This window comes from Pongo abelii, chromosome 12 (assembly GCF_028885655.2).
Source record: "Pongo abelii isolate AG06213 chromosome 12, NHGRI_mPonAbe1-v2.0_pri, whole genome shotgun sequence".
NCBI classification, from domain to species: Eukaryota; Metazoa; Chordata; class Mammalia; order Primates; family Hominidae; genus Pongo; species Pongo abelii.
This window is the reverse complement of record NC_071997.2, coordinates 35154429-35168323: the sequence shown is the minus strand read 5'-3', so window position 1 is coordinate 35168323 and position 13895 is coordinate 35154429. Positions and strand designations below refer to the sequence as shown.

Genomic DNA, 13895 nt, shown 5'->3' with positions numbered 1-13895 from the left:
TGCAAGGTGCATCAGGGCCATCTTTTATTAATTGCTATAACGTAATATATATGCTTCCTATGCAAACAGTCACCAAATACTAAAAAGATCTGTCATCTTTACAGAGGATAAGAAGGTTAATCGGCATCAGAAGGGTCTCCTCACACAACTGCACACAGGCGCTAGATGTGTTTTCCTGTCACAACTCCTGGGCAATGGCATCCGGGCCTCATACAATTACAGTTGGGCAACGACGTGGGAAAAACAGTTTGACTTAGTGTCTGTTACCCTGCCACATGGGGAAAAAATTATATCAACAAAAATAAATGGTAGCAACAAGGATTCATTTCCAACTCTTTAAAGCTTGCCACAGTCTTCAGGGGCGACCTCCAGTGCCGCAGTGGGGACAGCCATCCTGTGATCACTCACAGTGGGAAGGGGACGGCTCCCCCCACCACCAAGACCAGGCAGAACAAAGAGAGTGCAAACAGGCGAGATGGCTCCAAGTGTTATAGGTGGACTTTCTAGGCAATGCCTGGCCACTACAAAAACACTTCTGTAGGGTGAATGATGAACATTTAGTCACTATTTCAAAGTCTCAGTATCTCCTGCATATGATCATGATATGCGTTATCTGGGAAACTAGGCTGGTGTGACTGCGGCTGTAATTAATGACACCTGCTATACATAATGCTGAAATGTATGCATAAGGCGTACATTTAGAAATTACTGCATTGAACTAAAATATAAAAGCCCAAAGGACTCTTCTATCGATACATAACAAAACTTAAATTACTCAAAATCGATACATAACAAAACTTAAATGACTCAAAAACAAAGAATGTTTGTTAATCAGATATCATTTGACATTTTAGTCAGAGAGTATGGTAACATTTCATCCACTTAGAAACTGATCAGTTTCTTGAACAATACCTTTTGAAACATAAAAACAAACTTAAAAAAAAAGTTAGGTCTCTTATAGGATGTGTAATTTCCTCATTATGATGGAATGTAACAAAATATCTTGCCCTTGGGTTGCTCAGTTTCAGCCAAAACAAATGCAAATGGCATGTCAGATGACAGCTGTTTGATAAGGCTCCTCTACAAGACCTGCATGCTTTACTTTTTTCCGTGAAACTTGGGATGAAAGGCAGAAGGCAGGAAGAGAATTAATGTAGCATACAGTCTAAAGGCAATGCTACAACCGTGATTAAGTAGAAAAGTTAAAAGGCACAGATTTTCCACAGCTTCGCTGCGTGCAACCCATCCGTGTAACAAGTTGACAGGCCTAGCGCGTCAGCTCCATCATCCCCTCCGACAGCTAAAACGCAGCACTGCATCCCTTTTCAGAGAAAATTTGCGTCTGCACCATGAAGCGTTGTACATTATTTCTTAGCACTGCAGGGGGCTCAAGTCCATATGGAACCTTCACAAATATTACCACAGATCAAACCGGCGGCGTTTGGAGGCAGATTTGACATACCTATTTAAATGAACAGCAGGGGTCCCCGGGCAGCCTCAGGCTGTGCGGGAGAGAACCTCTACAGAGCCGGAGCCGCAGCTCCATTACTCAGCAAAGACGCACTCTACATTTATCATTCATTTCATTTCTGCCAGGGCAAGAAGCTCATTTGCCCAAGGTCAACAAAAAGCGAAAAGAAGGTTTTCTTTTTTTTTCCCAAGAAATAAATGTACCTGACAAGTGGGAATTTTGTCCTTTGGGTTTGTGGAGCACAAATAAACAGCAGATAATTCTAAAAAGCAGAGTAAATGTGTGCACTGATTCAAGCCACTGCAATCTGACTGTAGATGGGGGAAGCCCAATAAATATTTTTGAAACTTTAAAAAATCATATAATGAGTAAAATAGAACTTGATATCATGTTCTAAAAATAAAAACAGAATATTGGCATCCAGCCTTTTTTTCCATAGCAATTCTGGGGAGCTCTTCCAAATTTGCACACTATCAGACACTTATAGCTCTGAAAACAAAACAAAAATTGTTCACAGCATACTAAATGTAGTTGGAAGTCAAACTGTAATAAAATCATTTCTTAGGTTGTTTTGGGGCCCAAATTCTAGGCTCATACACTGCATTAACCTATGAAAGGCAAAAATTATACATAAATTATACATAAATTATACAAAAAAAAAAAGAGAAATAACCATTTGATTCTTTTTCAAGGCAAATGCCTCACAGCCCCTGACAGCATCATACACTTGGCCTCCTCCTTCTTTACCCTGGAAGCACATGCACACACTATAATTGAGTTGAACATCTATCTTGGAACATGATTTCAACTTCTAAGTAAAAGCATTTTAAAGACAAACCATTCTGATATAAATTCTATAAAATTTACCTTTAGCAAAAGGAATTAATATAAATCATTTCATCAACACACTGTCTTACCTCTAAAAGTCTTATTTTTGTCAATTATAAGATACTAGGTAAATTCTGAAGCTGAGAACAGTATCCAGTACAATTAGTTTTGTAGCTTACAGCTCGTATTATTTATCATAAATGCAATATACTTACATGCATTAATGAATAGTATGACTGTTTGCCAGTATAGAAGAGATAGTGAAATGGACGGCCATCTTCTCCCCACTGGAAGGCTGATAAAAAAAGCCAGATGAAAGCAAATAAAAATATACACACAGACAGACCAAATAGCTGCATTTAACCACAGTTATGAGACACATTTATAATTGAGTAATAAAAAATACAAGAAATCAACATTTAGAATTTTAATATTTAGTTTAGCATATTTATATGGAAATATTTAGGATATTAAATATTTCATACCATTAACATAAAACAATGTTTACATTTAATTTAAAAATTACTAAATATTTCACTAGGAGAATTTCTGTATTGTTTCAAATAAAAGCTTATAAAATAGCCCAAATCATCTTGTTAGAATAAAAAAATTTAGGTTTGGCTATAAACATAATGCCCTCCCATATTTTTAAAAGGGAAAACTGATAAAGTAAAAAAATGCAGTACATTCAGAGAATCTAAAACAGGTAAACAAAGATGAAAACTAAAGAATGTATTTTTCTATGCTACATCATTTTTTCAACCCGGTGGTCATCAACCTCTGAGAGTTTAAAACATCAACAACAGAAAAGCCTCAAAAAGGTGTTGGGTGTAATTCCTTCTGAAATACAGATGGGCATTCATATCTAACCACCACCAAGCAAACTGAGAAGTGGTGTTAGTCTAAGAAACACTATCTCTGTTGTTTCTCTGAAGCAGATTATATTTCCTGGTCCATTATAGAAGTTGTAAACTATTTTCCCCCAGGCTGTCGCTTGCCTTTTACTTTTACTTATGTTACCTTTCATAATCGAGAAGTTTAAAATATGTAAATAGTCAAATCTGTCGCTTTTCCTCTATGGCAGCGTGACTTGTTTTCTCATGATTCATCCCATGAAGGAATCCTTTATAGGCATTTTCTCCCTAATTGCCGCCCCCTCATGAAATGTTAATACCACAGATACACTACACATCTGCTGAAGTATACTGTGGCCCACCGGAGGGCCACAAACCATTGTAACAGTTAGGTTTCCCCACCCCCGTGAACCAATCTTTGTCCCCACTGAGGAAACATGCTTTAAGGCTTTGGGCTCTCTAAAACTATTTTCCTGTATTTCTTCTGGAATTTTTATTTATTTTCATGTTCAAATATTTAATCTATCTGGAATTTATGTTTGTGAGGCAGAAATCCAAGAACTATTTTGTTCAGTAAAGAGTCATTATCTCTCTACAGTTCTTTGAATAGTACATGCTTTTCTATTGAAATACCACCTGTATTATATGTAGGATGTCTTTCTTCTGAAACAAAGACCACATTTTCATAAATGCTGAAAAGAAAGTCTTGCTTGGGTATTTAGCTTGAAAAACCAAATTCTTATTTGCTAATGGCTTATGGTTGATTTCAGCACTTTTCCAAAATCATTGTCATAGACTTCATGAATCAAATCCAGCATATTTTCTAATATTTTTCTTTTCTTATGCAATTGATTTTCACTGTATGGTTAGTCCGTCAGAAAGTGATAAAAAATGACAAACATCATGGCTGCAGATAAGATTCTACTGGTAAGCTTGGAGAGATGCTTGAGTTGAGTCTCATATCATGGGATTGATTTCATTACATATGTGAATGTGTATATATACACACGCAGACACACTCACTTGACTTTACTGAACCTGGGGTATCACAGATTTTAAGATGCCTCATCATGTATTTTATATATCACAAAGAAAGAGAAAAAATACTGTCAAACCATGATATGTATCATAGTTCACAAAAATTGTAAAGTGTTCCCTGTTGTCAGACATTAAAATTTGAAAAAAAAAAAAAAAGTCTTAGAATTAACTAAATAAGGCACAAACATGTGCTGCCAGGACTTTGCTCATTGGTCTGTCTACTCTGCGTCAGTAACCGCCATTTTAATTAGCAGAGCTTTTAGCTGGGTTTTGATACCAGGTATGATGAGCTCCCTTCATTACTTAAAACAATTTTTTTCCCACTGCTTCTTGCACAACTAGACTTGACAAGTTTCTCCCAAAAGTTGTACCAAAACTTTAAGTAAAATTATATTCAATTTATCAATAACTTAGAAAGCAGCAACTTTGGAATATTGTCTTCCCTTAGAGAACCATGGAGTTTTTCCAACTATTCAGATTTTCACTTCTGATCTTTAACTGAGTTATCATAATTTTCCATATAAATCTCATCTATTTTGCAAGTCTTATTTGTGTATTTTAGTTTCCATTTCTCTTGATACTGCCCTCCCCTATTCAGTTATCTATAATATAAACATAATTTTACACAAGTAACACATACTTCCCAGATCACATGTTAAAATTCCTTTGCCAGAGCAAGGCGGGAGTTTATTGTTCTGGACTCTCTGTGCATTTACATATGTATGCCTGCATGAAATAGGGTTGTTTGTGTGGTTCTTTTAAAGATATAAGTGGTATTAAACTGTATTTACACTACATACACCATTTTTACTTGCTTTTTCCACTCAATATTACACCTCTACTAGCACAACTAGCTCTATCTCACTCTTTTTACGGCCTGTATATTATTCCACAGCATGAGTTTATTTAGCCACCCTATGATGAACATTTAGACTTTTTCCAATTTGTTGCTGATAAAATATTTACAATTTCCAACCTGATGATTGTGATAATTGTCTCTCATTATTGTTTTACAAGATGTTATTTCTTTTCTTCTTTTTTTTTTTTTGAGATGGAGTCTCCCTCTATTGCCCAGGCTGGAGTGCAGTGGCACAATCTCGGCTCACTGCAACCTCCACCTCCTGGGTTCAAGCAATTCTCCTGCCTCAGCCTCCCGAGTAGCTGGGACTACAGGCGTGCACCACCACGCCTGGCTATTTTGTATTTTTAGTAGAGACGGGGTTTCCCCACGTTGGCCAGGCTGGTCTTGAACTCCTGACCTTGTGATCCACCTGCCTTGGTCTCCCAAAGTGCTGGGATTATAGGGGTGAGCCACCATGACCGTCCATAAGATGTTATTTCTGATCTCTGATATTTTCAAATGCTTACTGGTACTTTAATTTTTTCCATTTATGAATTGCTTATTTTCCTTTGCTCATTTCTCTAGTAAGCTGCTTTTGTTAATTTGTGAGTAATATATTCTAGGTATCAGGCCTCTGGCATGTTTCAAATTTCCTAGTGTCTTTGTCAAAGAGAAATTTTTAACTTCAATATAAGTAATTTGTCATCTTTGTCCTTTAGTTTTTGTGATTTAAGGACATAATATCTATTACTTTAAAAGCACTGAAAGCTGTATATATATTCTTCAACTAGCCACCTTATTTCTGTTCTAGAGTTTGAATTTCTTAACTCCAAAAACACACAATAATTTTTAAAGTCTTGACCAAACTCTGTTATCTTCTGCATACAGTCTATTTTTCAGCATTCCATTAAATGAATTGAGAAAAAGGAGGTATATGTATGTATATAAGTATGTATGTGTCTGTATGAATATGTAGGTATGTATTTGTATAGTTGGAATTCAGCGTTTTTAAAACAGTTCTTGTCTGCCAAAATACATAAAGGAAGTGATAGATTGCAATTCATTTGCTACCAATAAGACCATCTGTTATTTAGTTCATCATTACATGCCATTCCACACTGATTTCCTTGTGTGTAGATGTGGCCGCCACAGAGTCATCAACTGACAGGATGCTCATATGATCTCTGCAGGATCAGCATTTCACCCTGTAACTATACTGTGGCATGCTTTTATAAGAGGGTATCATTTTTAAAATTTTCAGAACAATTCATAGTTTAAATGTTTTGAATTCAGGTACCCAAATAATGGTAGTCTACTGAAATTCTAATATAGTTTTTAGTGTATGTTTTCCATTTTCTAAGTAGGCAGTCATAACATCTGTGAATAATAATCAATTTTCCTAATTTCTTTCAGTTTTCTAATTCATAAGTTTTTCCTGTTTAGCCACACTTTTTTTTAACCATGCTAGTTAAAACTTCCAAAACAATGCCAAATAACACAGGTGAGTATGCACATACCTGTCTTATTCCTGAACTTAATGGGATCTATTGATATATTTTTAAATTTGATGTGTTTCTGTTTGTCATGATAGGCTTTCTCAAACTAAGAGAGTTTCTTTTTATTTCTAGTTTGTGTTTTTACCAAAAAAATTAATGCTCAATTTTGTTAATTAACTTTTTTATTGAAATGTTTTAACCTTGACTCAATTAACACAGAGAATTACATAAATCATCCTTATTTTCCTGGAGAGAAAAAAAGGCCCTCTGGTATATTCTCTTAATGTAAAGCTTTACTTGGTTTGCTAGTGTTTTATTTAGTGACAACAGACTATAGCTTTCTTTTTCATGAAATTTATGGCCAGATTTGATAATTATGTGACCCTCTGAAGGGAATTTGGAAGCTTTCATTCTTTTCTTCTGCTCTACAACAGTTTAAATGATAACAATAGTTACATCCTCCTTCAAGGTATGTCAGAGCTTCCCGACAAAACCTTCTAGGCCTGGGCCTTTCTCATTAGACCTTTGGTGCCCCTTGATAACTTCTGCAGCTTTTAGATTAACACGGGGTACCCAACCCCTGGGCCACAGACAGGTACCAGGTTCTATTGATTTGTATTTGCTGTCATGACTGGTCAACTGGGACCAGAGTGGGTGTTTCGCAGTAAGAGCACTTGGGTCTACAGTAAGGCTCCCCAGCCCCTAGACCACAGACCAGCATAGCTTCATCTGTATTTATAGACTTTCCCCATTGCTCACATTACTGCCTGAGTGCCACATCCTGTCAGATCAACAGTGCCATTAGATTCTCATATGAGCGTGAACCCTATTGTGAACAGCACATGCGAGGGATCTAGGTTGCATGCTCCTTATGAGAATCTAAGGCCTGATGATCTGTCACTGTCTCCCATCAACACCACATGGGACCATGTAGTTGCACAAAAACAAGCCCAGGCCTCACACTGATTCTACATTATGGTGAGTTGTATAATTATTTCATTATATCTTACAATGTAATAATAGAAATAAAGCTCACAATAAATGTAATGAGCTTGAATCATCCTGAAACCATCCCCCAACCCCTGGTCCGTGAAATCGTCCTTCACAAAACTGGTCCCTGGTGCCAAAAAGGCTGGGGACCACTGGTTTAACCAGTATTCTCCTGATTAAGACAACTGTGGCAATTATATTATTCTTTCAACTACATGTCTGAGAGTCAGTTGAGTCTGGTGGTCATACATATGTATGTGTGCCACAACTGCCTGGGCCTCCCTACATTCTGACTCAACATTTCCTGGCTGTTACGTCCTTGGTAAGTTAAACTCCATGTGCTTTTAATTCCTACATTTGTGCAGTGGGGAAAATTACAGTATCTACTTAATAAACCTGTTGTGAAGAGTGTAGGTTAACACATAGGAAGCACTTAGAACTATGCCTGGCCTACTCTGTTTCAATAAATGCTAACAATTCTTACTTGAGAGATTTTTCAAGTTAGAATAAAGTTACCCATAACAATTGCATACTTTAAAATTACCCTCTGAATATTATTATTTACAATTCTTAATATTGTCCTCTTATGTTTTCTCTTTTTTCCCTGGCCAGATTTGCTAGAAGTTGATTGATTTCACTAGCTTTTTCAAAGAATGACATGGTTTTGTTTATCATACCCCTTCTTTTAAATTTCTTCGCTATGTTCCTCTATTCTATTTTTCTTTTTCTGGCTTCCTGAACCGAAAATTTAGTTCATTTATATTGTCTTTCTTAATTTCTAACAAATATATGCTTGTCTCTGTATAATACAATGTCCGTATTCCATAGGATTTAATAGGAACTGCTGTCATTGTCATGTCTGTAACCTTAATTTTGATTTTCTCTTTAACTCAATAGTCATATGGTTCTATTGATCTTAACTCAGAAAAATCTAATGATATGATTTTTACTACTTGGAATTCGTTAGGTTTTCTTTATGTCCAATTACATCATAATTCTATTAATAGTCCATAGGCCTCTGCATAGAAAACGTATTCTTTGTATCTGTAACTATAAAATCATGCTGTGTTATTCAAATTCGTTATAGCCTTAGTTAACAGCTTTTGCTTTAAACATTTTGATGCTAAATGTTGGTGCAAAAAGGTTTGTGGTCATCAAATCTACTCAATGGAGATTAGGTTTTATCAACATAAATTAACATTCTTGTTTCATTGAAGTATTCCTCACACTCCTTGAATTCCATTTTGTCTAATATGAGTGCTACTCTTTGCTCCTGTTGACCCAGTAGTTATCTTTGTTTCACTTAATATTTTTATCACTTGCTTTAAAACATACAGAGCAAGACTTTTATGTTAACTCAATCTAGAAACTTCCATCTTTTAATAAGGAAAGTGTTAGTACACTATAAGTGTCATAACCTACCCAAATCTAAAATTCACTATTACTTTTTTAGCATACAAAAAAATCAGTTTATCCTATATTTATGAAATACAACAAAATTGGGAAGTAGGTAGGTAAGCAACAAAAAATATTTTACTAATTCTAGAGGAGTACTGTTTACATACAGTTACATATAGTAAACTACAACTTAAGATAATCCTACCAGGAGTGACCTATTTTCAAAATAACACATGGGCATTTTGCAGGGATATATAGAAGTTTCAGTTGTTACAACCTGGCTGCTAGTAACAATAAACTTCTAATACTGAGAAGCTGGTATGATTTGAAAGAACAAACCAGTCTTAAAGGGGCAGATGTATAAGAAGAGATGCAACTAGTAGAGATATAAAGAACAAAGAGAGAGAGAGAGAGAAATAGGTGAGGAGCCTGAGAGGTTAAAAAAAAATAGAAGAGTTACTAAAGAAGAAGAAGAAAAAAATCACTGTCATTACAAACATTTACCGAAAAGCTACTAGGTGTTTAATGTAAGTTACTGTGCCCTGTGCATAGTAACTTCTGTAACACTGAGTTGTATCTGCAAAAGTGATGTGCACTTTTAACATAGTCTTCATTTATTATTTCCCCAAAAGCTATTATTAAATCGATTGTATAATTTATAATCAACCATGATTAAGAATTGAGGGAATACAAATGATAGAGCATATTTACAAAAGGATTCAAAACATTTATAATAAGATTCAAACTAAAAGTTATCATTTCCAAGAGTGAACTGGAGTAAGAGAAAGAGTGAACTGGAGTAAGAGAATAAATGCCTAGCTTTGAATAAAAATATGACTTAGTAGAAATACCGCTGCAAAATAAATAAGTCTTCTATAGAAATATCTGCTGTCTTACCAATTTCTATTTAATTCTAAACACACTGATAAAGCGGCCTGCGTATTGAGAACCTGTGGCCACCAAGCTATTCTCAAGTAGATCCACACATTTTTGCTGCTGAGTTTCATGCTTACTAATAGTTGTGTTTACTCCCAAGCCTATTTTATTACAGTTGTACTTATTTCTATAAATACATGAATTAAGTATTACATAAATAAATTAAATATGAGTGCAAACATAAAAGTTGCTACTTCTAAGAAAACTAGGTTGAATGCTCTAGCAAGGCAAGTTGCTAAAAAAAAAAAAAAAAAAAAGTTGTGTCAACTTCAGTAAGGTTGATGGGAAGAATTTGTAGAAATACAAAAATATTCTCCACTCAGATTTCTTAGGAAGTGTAAGTTCACTGTTCCACTGCAAGAAAATCAAAACTGAAAGACTGCGATGATGCATCAGCAGCGTGGTTATATAAAAGCAACAGGGAGCAGCAGACACACTCAAAAACACCAAACCTCTAGGGTCACAGCAAAAGCTTGATGGGTAAGTACAGGTTACATTTTGAGTGTTTTTTAAAGAAATGATTTCTAGCTTTAATACTTTTTAAGTTAACAGAGAACTACTGGTCCTCACTGGATAAGAGGCTTCTAATGTATAGTAAATATATTATTCAATTTCTTGACAACCTTAAAGCTTGCTGTGTATTTTCTTCAATTTTTTTTTTACACATTTAAAAGATAAAGAGAACATCTTAATAGAAGCCAGAGAAAACAGGAGACACAATTAGAATGATGGCTAACTGCTCATTAGAAACTATGTAAGACAAGACAATGGAACTACATCATTAAAGTATTGAAAGAACAGAAAAGAAAATCTATAGTCAGTGAAAATGTGCTTCCAAAATCAAGAAAAGTTTTAAATTTTCATATAAACAGAAGTTGAATTAGTTGCCAGCAGATCTGTACCAAACTCTCCCTCAAAAGGACATACTGGAATGCAAATAATTAGTATGACATTGGTATAGTCCTAAGCTCTAAACACATCTAATTTTAGTATTTAATTTAAAAGATATGGTTTGCAAACTTCACTCATTCATTGTTACAAAATTTTTTGACCTACTTCACAACTACTGTGACACAGGAAGGCCACCCTACATTATGTGAGCAACCGCTGATACATAACCTAACACCGGAATATGGTAAAGAAAAAACTGTTTATCTCATTCTTGAAGAAACTTACCTCTTTGTCTTGGAAAAATCTGTTCAGGATGCTGTAAAATAAATTAATAATGTATTAAATAATTATCATAACATATAAAAGTGAAATTTTTAAAATAGTAATTAAGATAACTACCTTCATTATTGGCCTGGCTCGTTTCTCAAACAAACCACTTGGGAAAAGGTAAGCAATAGCTCTCTGAAAATATACACAAAGGTTAGTTAACAACTGTTATATAAACAAGGTTAGAACTAATAGTTATAGAGTGCTTTCTATATGCTGGACATTGAACTAGAGTTTCAAAGCATTATCTTATTTCATAAATGTTTCAACGGGATGATAAAATTACTACACACACCTCCAAAAAGAAAAAAATTTAACTATTAAACTGGTTATTGACAATTCTCAAGTGTCAGCTTTAAACATGTCATTCCTTGAATATGAGAGCACAAATAATCTCTTTTAAGGGATCACTTAGAGATGCTCCTGTCTGGCTTCTGTGGAAATGTGCTTAAGAGCAATTGTTCCAGCTCCCAGCCAGCTGGTCGTGCACATATCAAAGAGCAGGCTGCAAAGAGCAGGCTCTAAGTCTCACCCATCATGACACCCCTGATGTTTTTAGATGTTCTTTCAACTTTTTCCAGAGCTTTTAAACTACACTCTTTCCAAACAAGTTCTTCTTCCATATCTGTTTTTCAGTAGGGATGCTACTGGCATTGTGGGTGTGACAGCTCCATCATAGGCACCGTTTCCCCATACTGCAGGTCATTTAATATTCCTGGCTTTTTTCCAGTCGGCACCAGTAATACCCAGTGCTCGTGACAAATCTCACCCCCACACCTTTCCAAATGCCCCTACGTCCTAGGGAGCAGCACTGCCTCCCAGCTGAGAACAGTAGCTTAAGCCTTTATAGTGTCTTCTCCAATGCCCCACCTCACAACAACAAAATGTACACTCTCCTTCTTGTTGAACAGTGCCAAATGAAGAGTCTATGGCCCGGGATCCGGTAGTGCATTTAAATACACTTCTGCTCATTTAGAGAGCCTGTTCTGAGTGGGCCTTCTCTGCCCACCCACATAGTAAATGTGTTGGATCAGACTCTGCCACCAAAAGGAGAGGTCTATAATTTGGGGGTATAAATTCAGTCATATTAGGGAGCCTAATTGTATCTCTGGGTCAAGCTTCATTCTCTTATTCAACTTTTTTCAGAACAAAATTATGCTTAAAACAAAACAAAAAACCTAGGTCAGGCACAGTGGCTCATGCTGGTAATCCCAGTACTGTGGGAGGCTGATGTGGGAGGATGAGGCCAGGTGTTATAAACCAGCCTGGGCAACATGCTTTGTCACGCAGGCTGGACTGCAAAATAAACAAACAAATAAAAAACTTAGATCAAACATCAGTATGCCCCTTTAGCAAACTCTTTTTCGTTTTAACCAGGTTCCTCCCCACCCACCCCTTTCCTTTGCTGCAGGGAAAAAAGGTAGACTTTTTCTTTTATTAGATCAGAACCTCAGTCTGTCGCTGAGGCTGGAGTGCAGTGACACAATCATGCTCACTGCAGCCTTGACCTCCCAGGCTCAAGCAATCCTCCCATCTCAGCCTCAGGAGTAGCTGGGACTATAGGCTTGCACCATCACATCCAGCTAATTTTTTTTTTTTTTTTTCCTAGAGACGAGGGTCTCACTATGTTGTTCAGGCTGGTCTTGAACTCCTGACCTCAAATGATCTTCTTGCCTTGGCCTACCAGTATTGGGATTACACACATAAGCCTTAATAAGTGATACTGCAACTGATTGCCATTTGGAAAAAGATACAACCGAAATCCAAACCTCACATCATATACAGCAGAGTAAACTCCAAATGAGTGAGAGGGCTAAACATACAAAATAAAAACAAACAAATACTCACATACGACATGAGTGAATTCCTTTATAACTAAGCAATGGAAAAGTCTTTCATAACTATGACTCAAAATTTATAAGTAATTTTTTTAAAAAGATTGACAGGCTGGGCCTGGTGGCTCGCGCCTGTAATCCCAGCACTTTGAGAGGCTGAGGTGGGTGGATCACGAGGTCAGGAGTTCGAGACCAGACTGGCCAACGTGGTGAAACCCCGTATCTACTAAAAATACAAAAATTAGCTGGGCATGGTGGCGGGTGCCTGTAATCCCAGCTACTTGGGAGGCTGAGGCAGGAGAATCGTTTGAACCTGGAAGGCGGAGGTTGCAGTGAGCTGAGATCGCACCATTGCACGCCAGCCTGGGCGACAGGGCGAGACTCTGTCTCAAAAAAAAAAAAAAAAAAAAAAAAAGATTGACCAATTAAACTATATTTGTAAAAGAAGTATATGGCTCATAATAAGATAAGTGCAATTAAAACTACTGAGAGAACACATTTTATCTAATAGGACTAGCAAAAGTTCAAAAGTCTGACAGCACACTGTTGGCGAGGCTATAAAAAAACACCCTGCCACCTTGCTGGTGGGAATGCCAAGTGCTATAACCTCTTCAGCGGGAAGGTGGGAGCTTTCTAACAACATTACATATATATTTCCCTAGCAATCTGACTCGATGAATTTACCCAGAAGATACACCCCTGTGAATACAAAAGAACATAAGCACGTGTTATTCACTGATTTATGAGAACAAAATACTGAAAACAACCAAATCCCCATACATAAGAGGTTGGCTGAATAAATGAGGGCACATCTGTGCAATCAAGTACTATAGAGCTGTAAAACAGAGAGAAAAGCCAAGATACAAAAGAAAAGTACCTAGAATGCTGCTTTGGTGTAAGAAACAGAAAAAGAAAAGGCTTATAAGTACAGGGGGAAAATACACATAAGCTTCTTTTTGCAAACATAAACACAAAAAAGTTAAGTAGAAA

At 36.3% G+C, this 13895-nt stretch overlaps 1 protein-coding gene across 1 annotated transcript in view; it reads right to left on the bottom strand.

Annotated features, from left to right (window-relative positions):
- The window catches only part of MRPS9 (mitochondrial ribosomal protein S9), a 61483-nt gene that overhangs the window by 17327 nt on the left and 30261 nt on the right, over positions 1–13895 (bottom strand). The window contains exons 3-5 of the mRNA XM_002811722.4: positions 11143–11205; positions 11029–11059; positions 2515–2594 (exon numbers count right to left, since the gene is read on the bottom strand). Coding sequence (XP_002811768.1) covers positions 2515–2594; positions 11029–11059; positions 11143–11205 — 174 coding nt within the window. The remainder of the gene's footprint in view (positions 1–2514; positions 2595–11028; positions 11060–11142; positions 11206–13895) is intronic.